The 18,489-nt window shown below is 40.0% G+C and overlaps 1 protein-coding gene across 4 annotated transcripts; it reads left to right on the top strand.

Annotated features, from left to right (window-relative positions):
• The first annotated feature begins 1,855 nt into the window (after positions 1-1,855).
• LOC143851834 (uncharacterized) lies at positions 1,856-18,451 on the top strand. 4 transcript variants are annotated; one of them, XM_077361328.1, is made up of 5 exons: positions 1,856-2,670; positions 3,080-3,967; positions 9,273-10,364; positions 15,281-17,391; positions 17,518-18,451. In XM_077361328.1, exons 1-5 carry the CDS (start codon positions 2,511-2,513, stop codon positions 18,250-18,252), a joined length of 4,986 nt encoding a protein of 1,661 aa, XP_077217443.1. In that variant the 5' UTR covers positions 1,856-2,510; the 3' UTR covers positions 18,253-18,451. The 4 variants fall into 4 exon arrangements, with proteins under 4 accessions (XP_077217443.1, XP_077217441.1, XP_077217442.1 ...); XM_077361326.1 differs by having other exon boundaries at positions 1,858-2,670; positions 15,284-18,451; XM_077361327.1 differs by having other exon boundaries at positions 1,859-2,670; positions 3,094-3,967; positions 15,281-18,451.
• Positions 18,452-18,489: the final 38 nt, after the last annotated feature.

Below are 18,489 nucleotides of genomic sequence, written 5' to 3'. Positions count from 1 at the left end.
AAAGCCTTTACCATTGAGCTAGAGGCTCAACAATCGAGTATGTTACTTTAGAGGAAAACGAGACAAAACCCAGCTTCAAGGGCGCCTCTTTGGATTGTAGAGCCTTCATTGCCTTCATTATGAAGGCTAGACCATGGTTCAAAATTTCTGATTTCGGTTGAAACTGAAACCGGGATTTCACGAAATCCGAAATTTCAAGTTTACCAAATTTTGGAAATTTCGGGTTTACCAAATTTCAGCCGATATTTCAGGATTTTGGCTGAAATTTTATTTTCGGGAAGGCCAAAATTGGGACCAAAACCGAAATTTAAAACCACGGGCTAGATTTTAATTCCAACAATGATTTCGTATCCAAGCCTCACTCTTCCTTTGGTTTTGCTATTTGTTGCCAATCCATGACGTCTCGTTCCTTTCTCATCTTCTCCCCTACAAAAGTTTGCTAGTAGAGTGTCAGTTCTTCTAATTGGAGGATTCTACTCTCCAATTTGTTGAGGGTTTCTTGATGAATACATAGGGCACTTTTGGCTACCATGATTTAAAAAAAAATTTGTTTTTTTTTTCATGATAAACAAGTTTCTCCAAGTGATGAAGTGGCTAAAAATCAGGAAACAAAAATAAAAATGAACTAAAAAACGGAAAACAAAAAAAAGTCTACTCAAAATAAGATCAACTTTTTCCTGATTTTTGCCCAACATCCTGTTAGAGGAATTAGGTCAAGCAAGAGGTTGCTTGAACCATTACACCCAAGGTATCTAGTTTGGAATACCAAGTTGGTTGTCTCCAACCCGTATATATAGAGATACACCAGGGTTAATGACTGATTAATGGACTCTAGCCCATGTAGACCCACTACACCGGTCCATAATCTTATTGGGCTTATATTAGAACATATATGGGTTATATTATATACCCAACACATCCTACCCTTATTGCAATAGTTCCCTCTCAAATCTCTCCTCCTTCCACCCGCCCTTTCCTCTTTCATCACTTAGAGACACTAATTTATCATGAAAAAAAATAAAAATTCCCTGCTAGCATGGCCACGGAGTTGTTTATTTTCCTCACAAACTGAGGGTTTGAATTGTCTGAGATGAATTTTGCTCGTTGACCCAACCATATCAAATGCATAAGAAATGAATCTTTAGTTCATCGAGAAAGTGATCCTCGCTCAAATTTTTACTTCAAAGTAATATAAACATTTCCATCATAGGTATAAAATAGGGAGTGCCTATATAAAATAGGGAGTGCCAAATTTTTAATTCATCTGATGTAGCTGCTCCCTCATGCAATAGTCAGCGCGCAAAATAGGGTTGGCAACGGGGGCGGAACCCCTACCCCCGCCCCGCCTGTCACTAAAAAGCAAAGGCCAAATGGCAGATTTGGAATTTTAAAAATATAATTTTTTTATGATGCAAATTACATATTGATAATGGCATAATGCAAGATATTGAATCATGACGAGGCCAAAGCCATCCCCGTCCCTGCTTCGGAGAATTTTTAAAATCCTTGTCCCTGTCCAAATTAGGGAATCTCTGCCCTGCGCGGTGCGGGGGAGGATCCTCGTTTTTATGGGTGAAATTGCCAGCCCTAGAAACTGCGAAATGACCTGAGATGGTCCCTAGCAATTGCCTAGAAATATAGAGTATGTATAAAAAATAGGGAGAGTGCCACTATAAAAACAAGGGAGTGTGGATATTATATCTCAAGTAGGACAAAGCGCACCCGTGAGGGAGGGGTATCCGTAATTTCTCCCGTAACTCAAGGGCCATTTGCAGAAACAAAAGCTTTTAATTAAAGAGGGGGGTCCGAGTTTAGTAAAAAGAAAGAGAGGTGAGTTGCAAAAAGAAAAAGATAAAATTTAGCGGACACGAGAGAAGATTTAATTCCGGTTTATTGGCGCCCTGGTAGATACTAGATACACCTCTCGGTCTCTCTCTCCCTCTCTATCTCTCTCTATTCAATTCCAGCCTGTGTTGTCTTTTATCCTCTCACGTTTGAGAGATTAAAAAAAAAAGAAAAAAAATAGAGAGAGAGAGAGAGAGAGAGACCAGATCGCAAGGAACGGACGGCCTAGATTTATCTGTGCTTTCTTTTGCAATTTCATCTTGCCCTAGCACAGAAAAAGCTTATATTCCTCGCCCCCACTCCTCTTTCCTTTTCTTCTCATCTTGTTCGTTTAGATTCTTGTGCTCTTAAAACCCTAGATTTTTGCAGAGAAGATATCGTTTGTTATTTTCTTATGTTTCTGGATCTGGTTCGAGAAAGAGATCATTAATAGCCGTTTTTTACGGGATTTTGTGTTCTGAAACCCTAGATTTTTCGGAGAAGCGGCCGATTTTTATGTTCTTATGTTTCTGGATCTGGTTCTGCATCACGGAGGGGAAAGGTCTCCATCGATGGGCGTTTTTGTTTGGGATTTTGTGTTTTGAAACCCTAGATTTTTCAGAGAAGCGGTTTTTTGGGGTTTTGGTTTGTTATTCTTCTTGGCCGATGCTCTTTACTGGTTTTTCATGCCGCCGGAACCCTTGCCTTGGGATCGGAAAGATTTCTTCAAGGAGAAGAAGCACGAGAGATCTGATGCCCTAGCTCCCGTTGCTAGATGGAGGGACGCGTACCATGGATCTCGCGATTTCGTTCGCGGAGGCTCCGAAGATCTTCGCCGGCCTCCAGGTAACCTCTATAATCCATCTCTCTGTCCTTTTTCATGATTATTAGGGTTAGGTTTTTGGTATTTCTTTCTATCTCTGTTTTCTCCATGATTAGGGTTAGGGTTAGGGTTTAGCTATTTCTCTCTTTATTCATGACGGTGCCCCCTGTGATTTTGGGATGACCATCGCTTTTTCGTCTTTGTGGCTTTTCCATTCTCTACAAAGCAGGGGCAATCGTTTTTCGGATCGGATTTTGAGCAATATATTCTTTTTTCTTTTTCTGCCTGTAGATCTTAGGGTTTCTTCCTTTGTGCTGAATCATTTTTTTTTTATTTGTTTGTTTGGTTGCTGTTTTGGGCAAGATCTGTAAAATTTGCCGCAGTCTTGATTTGTTGTGATTTTCTTTTCTGTTAAAATATTTTCTGCTGAAGGTCCTGGTAAGCAGGGAAATTATCAGCACTTTCCTGAAGAATCTGGTCATGGGTGTACATCGTCTCGATCCAGTGAGAGGATGGTGGAAGATGAGAGCTTCAGGCCATCTGTGTCCCGCTCAGAAGGGAGATACATCAGGAACAGCAGGGAAAACAAGGGATCTTTCAGTATCCAGAAGGATTGGAAAGGGTATCACCATCAGCAACATCATTCTTGGGAGGCTGGTGATGCCCTTGCCCTTAACTCATCCGCACGACATCACGATGTAACTGCTCAGAGGTCAGTTGATGATCTGCAAACACATACATCTCGTCTTCATTCTGATATTGAAAACCTATCATGGAATCAACCCCACTTGAAAGATCAGCATGATAAGTTGGGTAGTGTGGATGGCTTGGGGAATGGCCGTATATATGGTAAAGACCACTCGCTGGGTTCGATTGCATGGAAGCCTCTGAAATGGACACGTTCTGGTAGTTTATCTTCTCGTAGCTCTGGTTTCAGCCATTCAACCAGCTCCAAGAGTATCAGAGCTGATTCCGATGACATGAGGCCCGAGTTATTGCCTAGAAAATCGACTCCGGCTCAGTCCCCTTCTGGGGATCCAGCTGTAGGTTTAACAACGGCCGCACAGTTTGAAGAATCATGTCCCCGGAAGAAACAACGCCTTGGATGGGGCCAAGGGCTGGCAAAGTATGAAAAAGAGAAGGTTGAAGGCCCCGAGGAAATAACCAGCAAGAGTGGATTGGTCCAATTCACTAACAGCACAAAAATTGTTCAGAATAACGGTAGTATGATCTTGCCCGATAGAAGTCCGAAAGTCACGGGTCTCTCGGAATGCACATCGCCAACAAGTCCCTGCTCTGTTGCCTGCAGTTCGTCACCAGGTTAGTTGTGTTGCTCCTTTCCTGTGACTGCTGAAAATGCGTATTTCTGCAATTCCTTGGTTGTGCAGATTATTTACTTATTGCTTCTATTTATATTCATGTTGGTTCCATCTATAATTGGTTGGATTGACTTCTGGGTTTTTGGCCTGAATCCGAGATTTGGGTCATTAGCATGTTGCTTTCAGATTCTATTCACCTTACTTCGTCCTTTGCTATGTTATGCAGGGGAAAATTCCAGCTATGTAGTAAAATTAAAAAAAAACTATAAGACCTTCTTACGGAGGTTTTTTAACTCAAAATTCAGTGTAGGATTCCAGCAAAAAATACTCACTAGAAAAGAAGCCTATATTCAAAGTTGAATCTGAGACAGCATCACAACATTCCTTTTTTTTTTAATGATAAGGCAGCATTACAACATTCTGGTCTTGTAGGATCACTCCACAAGGATTGCAGAATCACACTGTGGCCATATCTTTGTGCTTATTCTAGCATTTCTCAATGTTTCATCTTAACAATTTATTATTTGTATATGTTTCCATGATTTTACAAGATTTCCATAGAAATTTCCAGCTAAAACCGAAATTTTTTTTTTTTCGTTTCCGCGCTGACCAAAACTGAAAATGAAATTTAAAACCTTGCTTAAAAGACTTAAATGACACTTGAAAAAAGAAATACCCCTTTAATGCTGGGGATGCTCCCCATCATTCTATCCTTGCTTGGAAGAAAGCATAGTAGCAGTCATGGGAGTCATTATTGAGTTACTAGAAGTGATGCTGTTGCCAGTAGAGAAGTGATGTCTTATCCACCGAACAAGAACGCTTTGACAACTTAATCTTTTGGCAAATATAATCTTGCCGTCGAACGCATTTCCGATGTAAATTAAAGTTTGGAACCGGTGGCCGGCAAAAGTTGTCTCATGGGTCTATGTAGACTCATCAGCTTCGTCCTTGTCGTTTTCGATATTACAGTAGAGATTCAGAAGGTCCATTGAACATGTGTTGTGAATGAAGTTAATGGCTTCACGGGCCTGTTCTACCCACTCCTTTTAGCTTCTTTCTCCTTTATCAATTGTGGCAGTTTCCTTGAATTGACATTGCATCTCTTGTATTGCAAATCACAATCGTTCATTTTCTTTCGTTCAGGCTTTCTCCAAGTCAATTCTCATTCTCTCTCTCTCTCTCTCTCTCTCTCTCTCTCTCTCTCTCTTTGAATGATATAGTCGCCATGTAAGTTCTTCAACTTACCTTTCTAGTTTATTCTCCTTGTTTCAATTATTTAGATTCGATCTGTTTTGGATTTTGAGAGCTGATTGTCATTTGAACATGGAAATTATTTCAATATGCTTTGTTTATTGTTGACACTTCTTTGTATGATGATTAATTGTATAATGATTATTATAGAATTAAGTATGTGTTTTGGTTACTATTGTGATAAATTATACGACTGTTTATTGTATGGTGAATATAGTTTGTGCTTTGTTTAGTGATTTATTGTTTGATGAATACAGTTTGTGCTTTGGATTACTAGTCATGGAATTTTATATTTAATTTAATAATTTTGAATGAAAATAGATAATTACTCATTTTATTCTTATTTTGACTTTTTTTAATATTTTAATATTTTTTAATATTTTTCTAATATATGTAAAACTGAAATATCTTATAATTTGCGATCCGAAATGATTCGAAACCTGTTACGATCTACGATTTGATACCGATTTTCAGAACCTTGTGTGCGCGAACCTCCTTAACAAGTTTGGAGTTGATATAGGAAATGGTCAACTGATCCCTTGCATGCCATGCCTCTATTTCAGATTCATCTCTCACTCTACTATCCTTGGGGTCCTTGTTATCAAACATCTTTTTCATATAAATATCAGGTGGTATTATAATCTGTCCCTGAAGATGTGGAATAATACCCTCCACACAAGTAATAGGTAGAATCTGACTCTTCAAGAGAAGGTAGCTGTCATTGGTAACCTTAATGTGGACTAGCTGAGAGAGAATCGGGGAAGAAAGAAGATGGTGATGGCTTGAGAAAGGATGGCATGATATAAGAAAATCGACAAAAATGTTGTTTACCAAAGAAGATTGTTGGGAGAGAGAAAATTAGCAGAGCTTCAGATCTAGGGATTTGGGTTTGTGAGGGTATCAGAGATGGTTTTGGATTTTCAAGGTTGCAAAGTGATGAGTGAGAGTTTGAGATCAATGAAGGAAGGATAAGGATAAGGTTCTGGCTTGATAAGTGGTGTTCTTCTGACGTAAGTCTGATAGAAGAAAGGGGATGCTCTCTTTTCAAGGTCGCATTCACAGGGGATGCTCCTACACCATCTTCTCAACCGCTGGAAGTTCTATTCCTAGAGTTGTTTGTACTAGCTATAAACAAAAGCAGCGTTGTGATGGAAATCATGGAGAGGAGGGAGGGTGGTGTGGAAGCCTCAATTTAGAAGGAACTTTTTTTGACAGAGAACTTCTGTCTATTGCAAGATTTTTGGAAATGCTAGAAGACGATTATATAAAAAAGGATGGGGAGGACAAAAGGGTTTGGATCTGGGATTCATCTGGTATCTTCTCCGTCAAATCCTTCTACCATCACCTCATGGTAAGCTCTGAATTTCCCAATGTTGCTAGATCCAGGCTCCACCAAGGGTATGCACCTTTGAGTGGGCTGCTCTTATTGAAAGGATCCAAACTGACAACTTCTTGTACAAAAGGAAGATGATCATCATTGACCACTATGCCCTTTGCCTGGAAGATGGGGAGAGTGTTAACCACTTATTTATACATTACAAGCTCGCAAGAGAGATTTAGAGAAAATTATTGAGTAGGCTCGGTATCTCATGGGTGTTTCCTGCAAAGCTCATAGACGCCTTTTCTGTATGGTCCTCTGTGCCGTGGAAAAAGAAAGGAAAAGTGTTGTGGGAGGTACCTTTTCTAGCAACTATTTGGGTTCGATGGAAAGAAAGGAAATGATGGGGTATCCAAAAGTTATAGCTTCCTCTTTATTAAAGTCATTTGTATGGGTAAAATGTCTCCCGATCTTTAAGTTCGTCTCAGCCTATGACTTATGGAACGGGTAGAGAGAGGTGTGCTACAGCGCGGAGATCAAGAATAAAATCGTGCAGGACTGGGTCCCTCCTCTCCCCGGGGTTCTTGAAACTCAACTTTGATGATTCAAGTCGTGGGAATCCCGGTCCCGTTGGTGTTGGTGGTGTGTTGTGGAATGACCTCAGTGAGGTCATTTGGGTCTTTGTGGGTCCCATTGGAGTGGTCGATTCTCAAGAGACCGAGGTGAGAGCGATTCAACAAGGCATAAAGCTGTCGGATAGAAGCCAAATGGATAAAGTGGCGATTGAAGGGGATTCTCTTAATGTCATCCGGTGGCTCAAAGGCACCCATTCCCATCCTTGGAGATTTGATTGTTACTTTGACGAGATGCTAGACAGGGTGGGAGTTTCCTCTATTGCTTTTCACCTTATTCGTCGCTCAGCTATTGTGATTGCTGATAGCCTTGCCAGAGATGGTGTTTCTAGGGAAGAGCTAGCTCTTTTTTATTCTCTCCCTCCCTGATTTTCATCTTGTATTTTCTTTTTCCTTCTTTTTGTTGTTTATCTTGCTTTATGTATTGACCATCTTGGTCCCCCTTTTTTATTCGAATATTATCGGCTACCATTCAAAAAAAAAAGAGGAAGGAGAGTGGATTTCCACGAAGGGCAGTGCTTGGTGTTTGAAAAATACTTAGAAGTGAGCTAGGTGGGGGTGTGAGGATCCATGAGGCCTCTTGAGAGTTTTAAGGACTCACGAATAGGAGAGATTGGGTTGGAGCATCATGAAGGGAAGCGAATTAGGGGTTTTGGCTTTTTGTGGTTGACAAAGGGTGGAGGTTACATTTCTTATGTTTGTGAAGGATAAGAATGGGGTGTTGAAGAGATGAGGTTAGGACTCTCGAACATGAGAAGAGGAGGAAGTGAGATTCGACTAGGGGATGAGCATTGCGTTTAGGGTTTTCGAATGTAGAAAGAAGAAGGAACTAATTAGATTTTAGTTGAAAGAACATGAAGAAAAGATGCTGAGCTTTAGTGGAGAGTAAGATCAGAAGTCAACTATGCTCAGCTACAAGTTGGATTGTGCGGAAGTCATCAACTTGATGGAGTTATTGGAAACTATGCACTGCCAGCCACATTCTTCAATTTGCTTTGGTATTAATTGTTACTTTTTAATCACTAAAGTTGGAATTGCTTTCAGATGATCCAAACATTTGTCTATTCTATACCTCAGATTTTCTGTTCAAGTTTCTGTGCATATTTCTTCATGTCGTCTTTTCTATTTTAGATATATCATGTTTGGTATGTTGTGGGTTGAACTTTGCTTCACTTTCTGAGGCTGTATCATTCACCCCATGTTTTTTGTGGCATTTTGTCTAGAAATTTCTACATCTGATGTTTTTTCTATTCTACACGTGATAAATTATATGTTTGGTACTGAGTCCCCATCTGTCTTGTTTTTGCAACTGTTGTTATTTTGCACTTGCATTATCACTCCAATTTTGTAAAAAGGTGGGGGTGGCACTAAATGAGGAGAAGATGAGAGAGCACCGCTTAAGATGGTTTGGGCATATCCAACGTGGCCTTTGGATGCTCCAGTGAGAAGAAGTGACTCATGCCAAGTGGATGGATTAAAAACAGGAAGGGGCAGGACCGAAAACAACTTGGGTAGAAACAGTGAAGAAAGACTTGATGGCTAGGAACATAATAGAGAACATGACCTTGGATAGGAGAGAATGGAAGAAAATGATCCATGTAGACGAACCCAACTATTGTCAGGATTAGACTTACTCAATTTGACCCGGGTAGATTCTTTCACCTTCTTCATGAAAATTTTCTGAAGGATTCATTAGCCAACCCCAACTAGTTTGGGACAAAGACTTAGTTGAGTTGAGTTGAGTATTATCATTCCAGTTTTCTATTATTTAGAAAACTTCTATTATTTAATTTTAAATTTAATACAAATTGTTTTCTTGGAGGCATATCTTTTAAGGGCTTTCCCTCCTGTTTAGCTTATTCCTATACAAGCTAAACAGTCGATATTTGGTACATGTCGTTTCTCTGGGAAAAAAATCTCTTGCAATTTGAATCCCTCCAACTTGTACCAACTTTCGTGAGATGTATTGTGACTACTCTGCTTGTTTATGGGTGTTTTGATTATGAAATTGCAATATTGATCACGACTTAATAATATGATGATGGCATTTCTCCTTAAACTGTTGAATGTCATTATTAATCATTCTGATTGTTGGTATGCAACAGGTGTGGAAGATAAGCCTTATTTCAAGGTTTCTAATAATGATATCTATATGAGTCATTTCACGGATTCGCCTGGTCATGGGTTTCCAAATTGTCCTGATAGAGACTATTTTAGTCTAGAACATTTAGAGCTTGATTCAATTAGTAGTATGAGTTCTCGGCTTGCCAACTTGCTACAAATGGAGGATGCAAGCTCTGGGGACTCTAATTTTGTGAGATCTACCGATTTGACTAAGTTGCTGTTGATAAAGAATGATATTTCGAAGGCATTGGAGAAGACTGAATGTGAGATTGATTTGCTTGAAAATGAACTGAAGTCTTTGCATGCAGAATCCGAAACCAATGGTACATGTCCAACTCCATCCTTGTTGTTACAAGCTGACAGCATCTCAAAACCTTGTAAAGAGCAACCAGATTCTGCCGCACATTTGTTTCTGGGGGCCCCATCTTTATGCAATGATCCCACGGAAGTTCACGGTGAAGTTAAGAACGTGGATATTGATAGCCCAGGAACGGTTACATCTAAATGTAGTGAAGTATTACCTGTGGAGAAGGGAGTTTCTTCATCTGATATGGTGAAATTGGATGATTATTCTGCCGGAGGACATTGTTTTGATAGGAGAAATTCAGCTGATTTAGGTGGTGAGGTTGGTGCTACCTGCTTAAGTGAGAGATGTGATAAAGCTAATGTTTCTTTTCTCATAAGTTTATACGTGGAAGCAGATTGCACTTCATCAATTTTGGCTTCTAATAAGGATTCTGCGAGAAAAGCAAATGAAGCATTTGATAAACTTCTGCCCGCGGATTTACCCCAGTTTGACATTTGGGGGGCAACAGACAATGCATCATACATGCAAAACAATTTGCGCATTAGGGAAATGCTTGCTATGCATAACTCTCTCCGAAGATTCAAAGAACGAGCTCTTACGCTTAAGTTCAGGGCATTCCACCACATGTGGAAGGAAGATTTGCGATTACTGTCTGTGAGGAAGCAGCGGGCAAAATCACAGAAACGATTTGAGCTAAGTTGTCGTTCATCTCAAAATGTGTATCAAAAGCACCGTTCCTCCATCCGCTCTCGATTTACTTCACCTGGTGAGTTTTTCTTTTAAGGTTTCAGTTCAACTTTGCTATTATTATTTTTAGATCAAATGCAAATGGAAGTATATTAAAATAGTTACTAATTGGGGAACTCATAACTGGACTAGTACAAAAAACAAATACTGAAGGTTTACTGCTGCAGTTTTGTCTTTCTGTTGCAATCACAGTTTCTGCATCTCAATTGGTGGTTAAGTGTGTTAAGTCTTCATTTATTCCATATTACTGTTCTTCTGGTATGGTTGCTCCATTGTGACCTGGCGGTCATGGGTTCGAGTCACGGAAACAGCCTCTCTGCAAACGTACATCTAGCCCTCCCCAGACCCTGCAATGGCTGGAGCCTCGTGCACTGGGCCGCCTTTTTTATTGCTCTTCTCCATTCTACCGGTGTCTTAAATTCTGAAACATTCCTTTCATTATTTGATAAGCACTATGGGATTCAATTGTAGATGTTCTGAAGTGTGTGGTCGGCTATGTTGTATTTCCACTATATGAATATTCAAGTGTTAGTATTACATCGGTATGGGGTCCGGTGAAAGGTTTCAATAGGGTCCAGGTTGGGGCCACAGTGGGTGAAAAAAGGTTTCAATAGGGGCCAGGTTGGGGCCACAGTGGGTGAAATAAAAAAGAACCGGCTTCGTTCTGCCCCGTCCTAATTACAAGATATTTTTGCCCATACATGTCTGTCCAGCCTGTTGACACCCCTAGGTTGTTGCACTCTTAGCAGTCAAATGTCTACTCTATCATATGTGGTCCAGGGGATAACCCCTAAAAACAGTTCTTTTCTTCATGCTGCTGACAATTTTCATGAATGAGTGGACATGGAGGAAGATTAGTAATTGCATCTGTGGAGCCATCACCAAGTGTATTTGTACAGGCTTCTCAATGGTGGGATGTTGCTTTTTTCTCATAGTTGATAATGTTATTGATATCATATGTTGGATGATGACAGATGTAACAATAATATATCGAAGTTGAATGCTCCTGCTTGGTTTGACCAATTGGCTTGGACAAGTATGATTGTTGTGCAATAGCATTTGAAGATCCAAATGATGCGAATCAAAATCCTTCTGGTAGGAATTAGTGAAGTGCAAATCAGGCAGAGATTTGCCATGAAGGAAGCTAAACTTTTAGATTCATGTCTTTTGCACGGGGTTGGCCATGTATGATTACAGAGGCATTTTCAAAAAACAAAAAAAAAATGATTACAGAGGAGATTTGTGAAGAACCCCCGGAGCTGTAATGACAAATCAAATCCTCTATAAATGCAACCAGAGAGTGAATCCCAATGCAAGAAGAGATATTTTCAGGTTCATCTATGCCCTTAGCACGTGTTAGTACTTCCATTTTTTTGAAATTCACCTCTCACAAAAAGATTTACTTGAAATATTTGAATTCATAAGGATCTGTTTGGTTAGGCATTGACCTATACTTTTTTTATTTTAATAAAAGAAGCCTGTAATAGCTTCACGTATCTATTCCTGGTTTTAAGAAAATTGCTAGACACAATGATGAGCATTAGAGAAACTAATTTAATGTGTTTTTTGGACAGTGAAATGTTTCTAGAAGGCTCGCCTTTCTAGTTAAACTTTTAGCTAAACATTTTATTTGACTCAGAAATGCTGGTAGATTTAGATATCTACAGCTGGTTCGAGAAAGAATTGGTAGAAATAAGGTGTGATTTTGAAAAATAAGTCGATAATAATAGAAGTGCCACTGCTACGAAGTGAGCTTAGAATGATATCTTCTACAACTTTAGTGCAGGAGAATATTAGTAGTCAATGTTTAAATTTCGATTTTGGTTTCAGTTTCAGTCGGCACGGAAACGGAAACATTTCGGATGGTAATTTTGGTGGAAATCATGTAATATCATGAAAACATATGGTAACATGTGTAAATTATAGAATTTAAGGATGAAACATCGGGAAATGCTAGAATAAGCTCAAATACACACTTAAAAACGATCGCATAAGCAAGACATCCATCCAAATGGTTTAAAAATATCGAACACCTAGTGACATGTATTGTTGCGCTTGTCTGATAATTGAGTACATTCCAAATTCCACATTAATTCATATAAATATTTATACATAATACATGCACTGATGCACCACATTTCGCATGCAATTCATATAAATATAATTATGCTATACGTAATCATATAGTACTATTAGGTTTATTCATGTCAGTCATTTCAGTTTCAGTGCGAATAGAAGTGGAAACATTTCGGTTGTTTTGTGTCGGTTTTGGTGGAAATTTAAAACCATATTAGTAGTTCTTTTTAAGAAACAGTACACTAGTTTTCTCTCTTGTTTTCATCTCTTGGCCGATCCTACAGTCTTTATGGCGGTTTGAGGTTTAGATAGGGACTGTTCATATCAAACAGTCACCTCCCACCACCAATCATCACTTCTTGTTGATCCATTTCATCTTGTTGATTCTCCCTTTACCCACTTTTCCTCACCTTGCTGGAATCGATATTCTGCTTTGATTAGCTTGCACTTCGGGGGTTTGCACGTGCTGATTGTCTCATTATTTTCCTCTCTGGACACTATGTGGTGCTAGTTGACGACTTGACGCTACCTTGGCAATTTGGACCTTCCGAGCTTCTCCACCTCTCTCTTGGGCCTCCATTGCATGAGATTCTAGGTTGATGGGCTGATCTACTCGGGTGAGATCCTTCCTTTTACCATACTGATCACACTTTATGTTCTTCTATCCACCATTAGCTTCACCCATAGTATTGCTACTCTTACATACCCTTACCCATTGAGACCCATTTTCCTACATAGGTGGTGATTTTTGGCCTTGGATTTATTTTCTGTCTTATTATCAGATTGCATTCAGACCCTTATGGTTATTGCAACAATTTATATGCATCTTCTTTCCTTTAATGAGAATTGTTATTGTCCATGTCTGCTTGAGATTAGTCTATAAGTTCACTTGTTGAGTTATCTTAACAGCTAACAAAAAGTAGGCGTACTTGGCCTGTTTGAATATTCCTGAATGTTTTAATTTGTTTAAGATATAGTTTGTATTACTTTAATTGCAAGACTTACCTATTAAGCTCCGAAGGTTTTACAGGAATCACCCGCTACCACCGGTTTTGCACCAGTTTGTACCATATTGGTATTGTTCAATTACTTTTAGACCTCCGAGTGTTCGGTAGACGTTCCAATAGAGTCACCCTTAATTGTAGGTTTTAGGTAGCTCATCTATTGCACACATTTGTTCTATCAAATTTCCCTGAAAGTCTAGATTAGTCGATCTTGTCTGTTGGGGGCTTGGGGCATCTTTAGATTTTAGTTATGTTGATTAGTGTTGCCCTAGGTCTTAAGAGTTGATCCAAATCCTGTAGGTGTTGAATGCTTTGTGTTTTGTCTTTCTATATTTGTTTTGGTGTCTTAATATCTTTCTAGGTGGTAAGGTGTTTGCCCAGTTAACTAGCTGATTATAGAAAGAGTAAACCGAGAAGATGAATGGTTAGGCTGATTCAGTGATTCATCATCCTTTTACCATTCTAGACATGGATGGTCATCATAATATTATCTAAGGCCAGATGAAGTAAAGTCTTCGGGAAGAGAAGTGCAAACAGTGCATGTCCTATGTGTCTACTACTTACGGGATATAATTTGTAGCAGAGGCTTCTTGTGAAAGTCTCAGTAATATTTGGTAAGCCCCAACGAATATAATTTAGAAAGCCAACTAGACCTTCTACTGCTCTTCTCAGTAGTTGTTCTTTGTCCTGATTTATCTTCAAGTGCTTTTAACAACGGCTTCTGCTTTAGAAGGACGAAGCAATCAGGTCGAAGGACTCCCAAGATATCGTGTGGGCAAAACATCTCATGCCTTGAAGCTTAACATATTTTTTTCCATCATGGGTGAAGGGATGTCCCAAAACATGAATGGCTACTCCGGTCCCGTCTCCTCTGTGCATGTGGATGAACCAGCACTGATTAGATAATTCTAGGTTCTAACCTTCAAGTCAAATGCACTTATGCTCTTTGAATGTGGATTGTTGGACAGCTTTTATTTTAACCAGCCTTTTGCAAATCACTGCTGGTATGGCTAGGATTGTTTGATTGATGAGATCCCATCCTTAGTGGGCCTATATATAGATGGTGATTGAGGTGGACTTTCTGGAAGATAAAAGGAGCTGTAGTTGGGTCTATCTGAGTGTGCTTGAGGGACTCGGTCCCATGCTGCTCAGGGGAGTTTTTTCTCCCCTAGATAACCACCTACCCATGAAGTCTAATCTACCAAGGTGGGTGAAAAAAATGCTTTAGGTTCTTGATGTATTTCAAGGCATATAAATTCCTTGGGTTCTTTGTTAGAATGCTTGTTGTGGGAACTACATGGTGCGTCAATTGATGGATGTTTCTGAGAGCATAGTTCAGGGTCGCTGGTAGAATTGATATGCAAGGAAGTTCAGATGTTGAAGGAGTTTTGTGAATTGTTTGGAGGAAGTTCATATGCAGTCTTTTATGTTTCTTCTTTTGGGGTCCAGAATTATGCTCCCCTGGATCTTCATACTATGTAATGTCTAGTGGGACTACTGGTCCCCATGTATATTTCATGGTATAAATATAAAAAAGTCACTTTTCAAAAAAAAAAAAAAAGGTTAATCCAAGGACGACCAAACTGGGCGTAAAAAATGTCTCTCTGGATTACCCTCAGAACTTCCCTTGGTGTAGGCCCCTTGCAATCTAGTAGGGGGTAGCTGATAATTTTGAATTTATGATCCGATACTTATGACAACCTTTTATTAGTGTGTCACTTTATTGTTCAACCATTCTCTGATTGCCTAATTTTAAATTCCAATGGTCAGGGACACAGATATTAAATAATTAATATTTCATCATACCTGTGGTATCTTGTGGTCTCATCCCATTTACATGTTTGTCTTATTGCAGCAGGTAATTTAACCCTGGTTCCTACTACGGAGATAGTAGATTTCACTAGAAAACTGCTTTTGGATTCCCAGATTAAGCTTTACAGGAATAATTTGAAGATGCCAGCTTTAATCTTGGATGAGAATGATAAGAGGCATTCAAGGTTTATGACAAGTAATGGATTTGTTTATGATCCTTGTATAGTTGAGAAAGAAAGGGCAATGATAAACCCATGGACACCAGAGGAGAAGGAAATTTTCATGGACGTGCTCGCCACATTTGGGAAGGACTTCTCAAAAATTGCTTCTTTTCTCAACCATAAGACAACAGCAGATTGTGTTGAGTTTTACTACAAATACCATAAATCAGAAAGTTTTGAGAAAATAAGGGAAAGATTGGATCTCAAAAAGCAAGGGAGGTGCTTCCCTACTAATAATTACCTTGTACCTACAGGAAAGAAGTGGAATCGTGAGAGGAATGCTGCATCACTTCCTATATTGGGGGTAGCAGCCCATGCCTATGAGAGTAAAAGAACTCAGCTTACTTATGCTGGTAGGCCCATTTTGGGTGGCTATTATCAGTGTAAAATGTCACGCAGGGAGGATGGCATTTTAGAAAGAACAAGTAGTGCCAATATTCCTGGGAATGAGTACGAAACTGCTGCGGCTGATGTATTGGCTGGTATCTGTGGTGGTCTATCTTCAGAAGCAATGAGTTCTTGTATTACAAGTTCTGTCGACCCTGGGGAGGGTTTTCAAGAATGGAAAGGCCAGAAAATGAACTATATGATAATAGATCGACCTTTCACACCTGAACTTTCACAGAGTATTGATGAAGAGGATACTTGTTCAGATGAAAGCTGTGGGGAATTTGATTCTGTTGATTGGACAGATGAGGAGAAGTCTAGTTTTATCATGGCCCTGAGATCTTACGGCAGGGATTTTGCTAGCATCTCACAATGTGTCAAGACAAGAACGAGGGATCAATGCAAGGTGTTTTTCAGTAAGGCTCGAAAATCTCTTGGTCTGGATGTGATCCATCCAGGGCCTGTCAATGAAGGAACACCAATAAGCAATGCCAATGGAGGTAGGAGTGACGCAGAGGATGCTTGTGTGGTGGAGATTGATTCTGCAATCTGCAGCACACAATCTTGTTCCCTAGTGGATGTGAATTTGCCTGAGCCTTTGATGGACAGAGGTGGATCAAATTTGGAAGTTGGCAATGTGGTAGAAAAAGTAGTTCCAGATGACGACCATGCAGGGATTAAGCAGGTGTTGGCTTTTAATGGTGAAAACAATTTACTGAAGGGAGAGGATGATCATTCCTGTTTAATTCCCGAGGTTATAGTGGGGGATAGAGCAGCATTTGCATCAGATGGTCCATCTGATTGTAACCTCACCATGCAGCTCCATGAAGGCGCAGATATGTTTGTTGATACTGAAGCAAAAGAAAATGGAACTTGTGAGGCAGTCACTCCAGCTATCAGAGTTTCTGGAGAAGGGCAGATGGAACAATCAAGCAATTGTGACATGGAGCTTAAAACTGAATCAGAGCCACAACAATTTGCGGTGCTTGATGAAGCTAAGTTGGATGGCAGAAGGGATGGAAAAACTTGTTCATATGCAAATAAGTCCAGTAGCACTTGTTGCTCAATATCACATTCAGGAGGGAACAGAAATTCTTCACCACCTGGAGTGAATGTCCAGCCAGGTTTGAGCTTCATTTCCAATCACCGGCATCAGATGTCGCTCGAACCGTTATCCTGTAATCTCAAGTCTCAGATTATTTCATGGGAACAGAAGGTGAATGGTCATTCTGAGCCCGGAAACTTGGCGTTGTCGGATTCATCTGGCATCCATCATTATGAGGACCATCTTCATCAATCTACACAATCAACTCTTAACTTTGACAAGAATGGGCACAAACAGCATCAGAAGTATATAGATACAGAATTTTATCAGCAGTACCTGTTGGGCAATCGGTCTTTGAATCGGGGTGATCAGTCGTTGCAGATACTCAAAGGCTATCCATTGCAAGTGTTGAACAAGAATGGTGATGCAGATTTAATTAGTCAAATGCTGGTTGTACCCCATAACATCTCAAAGGTCAACCGGAATTCCCAATCTACACAGGTATTTACACCGGACTTAAATCATGAAAAATGTAATGGCACAAAATCCCCCCAGTTAGTATCTGAGGTTTCATTTCTTCCGAAGAGTGACGAACAAACAAATGACCAGCTAAGATCTTGTCATCAGATTTTGGACAAGCAGGTGAGAAGCTCCAGCGAGATTGAAGAGCAATCACTCAGGACTGGTGATTTCAAACTTTTTGGCCGGATTGTTAGCAATCTGTCGTCTTCACATAAAATGGGTTCACCACAAGAAAATAATGAAAAGGCTGCATCTCCTAAATCAAACCAGTCATTCAGCTTGAAGTTCTCGGAACACAAAAGAGATGCAACTTCGATTACAACGAAGCTAGAGTCAAGTGGTCAGTTGGGCCGAGAGGAATTCCCAATGACAAGTCATGGTTTCTGGGACGGGAACCGAATACAAACCGGGCTCTCTTCATTGCCGGATTCTGCTATTTCGTGTGCTAAATATCCATCATCAATTAGTGATTATCCAGCAACCATGTGTCGAATAGAGCAGCAGCCAATGTCAGCTGTTGTGAGGAGAAATGTTAATAGTAATGGTGGATTGGCAGATTATCAGGTATATAGAAGCTATGAGGGGACAAACATGCGGCCCTTCTCAGTGGATGTAAACAGGCAAGAAGTCTTCTCGGAGCTGCCGAAACAGAATGGGTTTGAAACAGTGTTGGATTTCCAACAGCAAGGCAGGGGGGTGGTTGGGATGAATGTTGCTGGGGGAGGGATCCTCGTAGAAGGTTGTAATGGTGTTTCAGACCCTGTGGCAGCCATAAAGATGCATTTTGCGACCGAGAAACATTTTGGCGAGGACTCTAATGGAGGAGACAAGGGCAGCTAACGAAAGGACCCTATTTAGTGGTAGAGATGGCGGTGGGGAGGGGGCGGGGCGGCCTAGGATCACGGCATATACATATGTTTGTTGCCGTCTTGTATAGTAATTTTTTTTCCTTTTTTGTAACCTCTCAATGAAATGTAAGGGAAATGGATGGCTTTCTGTCCAGTCTTAGAGCTTGTAATTCTCTTGTTTTGTATTGTTATTATTGTTGTATTGATGAATGCAGAAATAACCTGCGTG

Source organism: Tasmannia lanceolata, unplaced genomic scaffold (genome assembly GCF_043159265.1).
Source record: "Tasmannia lanceolata isolate RefF3 unplaced genomic scaffold, GAP_Taslan_0.1 ptg000018l, whole genome shotgun sequence".
NCBI lineage: Eukaryota > Viridiplantae > Streptophyta > Magnoliopsida > Canellales > Winteraceae > Tasmannia > Tasmannia lanceolata.
Note: the sequence above shows the minus strand (reverse complement) of the source record. Positions and strands in the feature narration are given on the sequence as shown.

Coding starts and splice junctions, on each gene's coding strand:
- LOC143851834 (XM_077361325.1), top strand. CDS start 2,511: ATGCCGCCGGAACCCTTGCCTTGGGATCGGAAAGATTTCTTCAAGGAG. Junction 2,671..3,079: donor AGATCTTCGCCGGCCTCCAG/GTAACCTCTATA, acceptor TTTCTGCTGAAG/GTCCTGGTAAGCAGGGAAAT. Junction 10,365..15,280: donor CTCTCGATTTACTTCACCTG/GTGAGTTTTTCT, acceptor GTCTTATTGCAG/CAGGTAATTTAACCCTGGTT.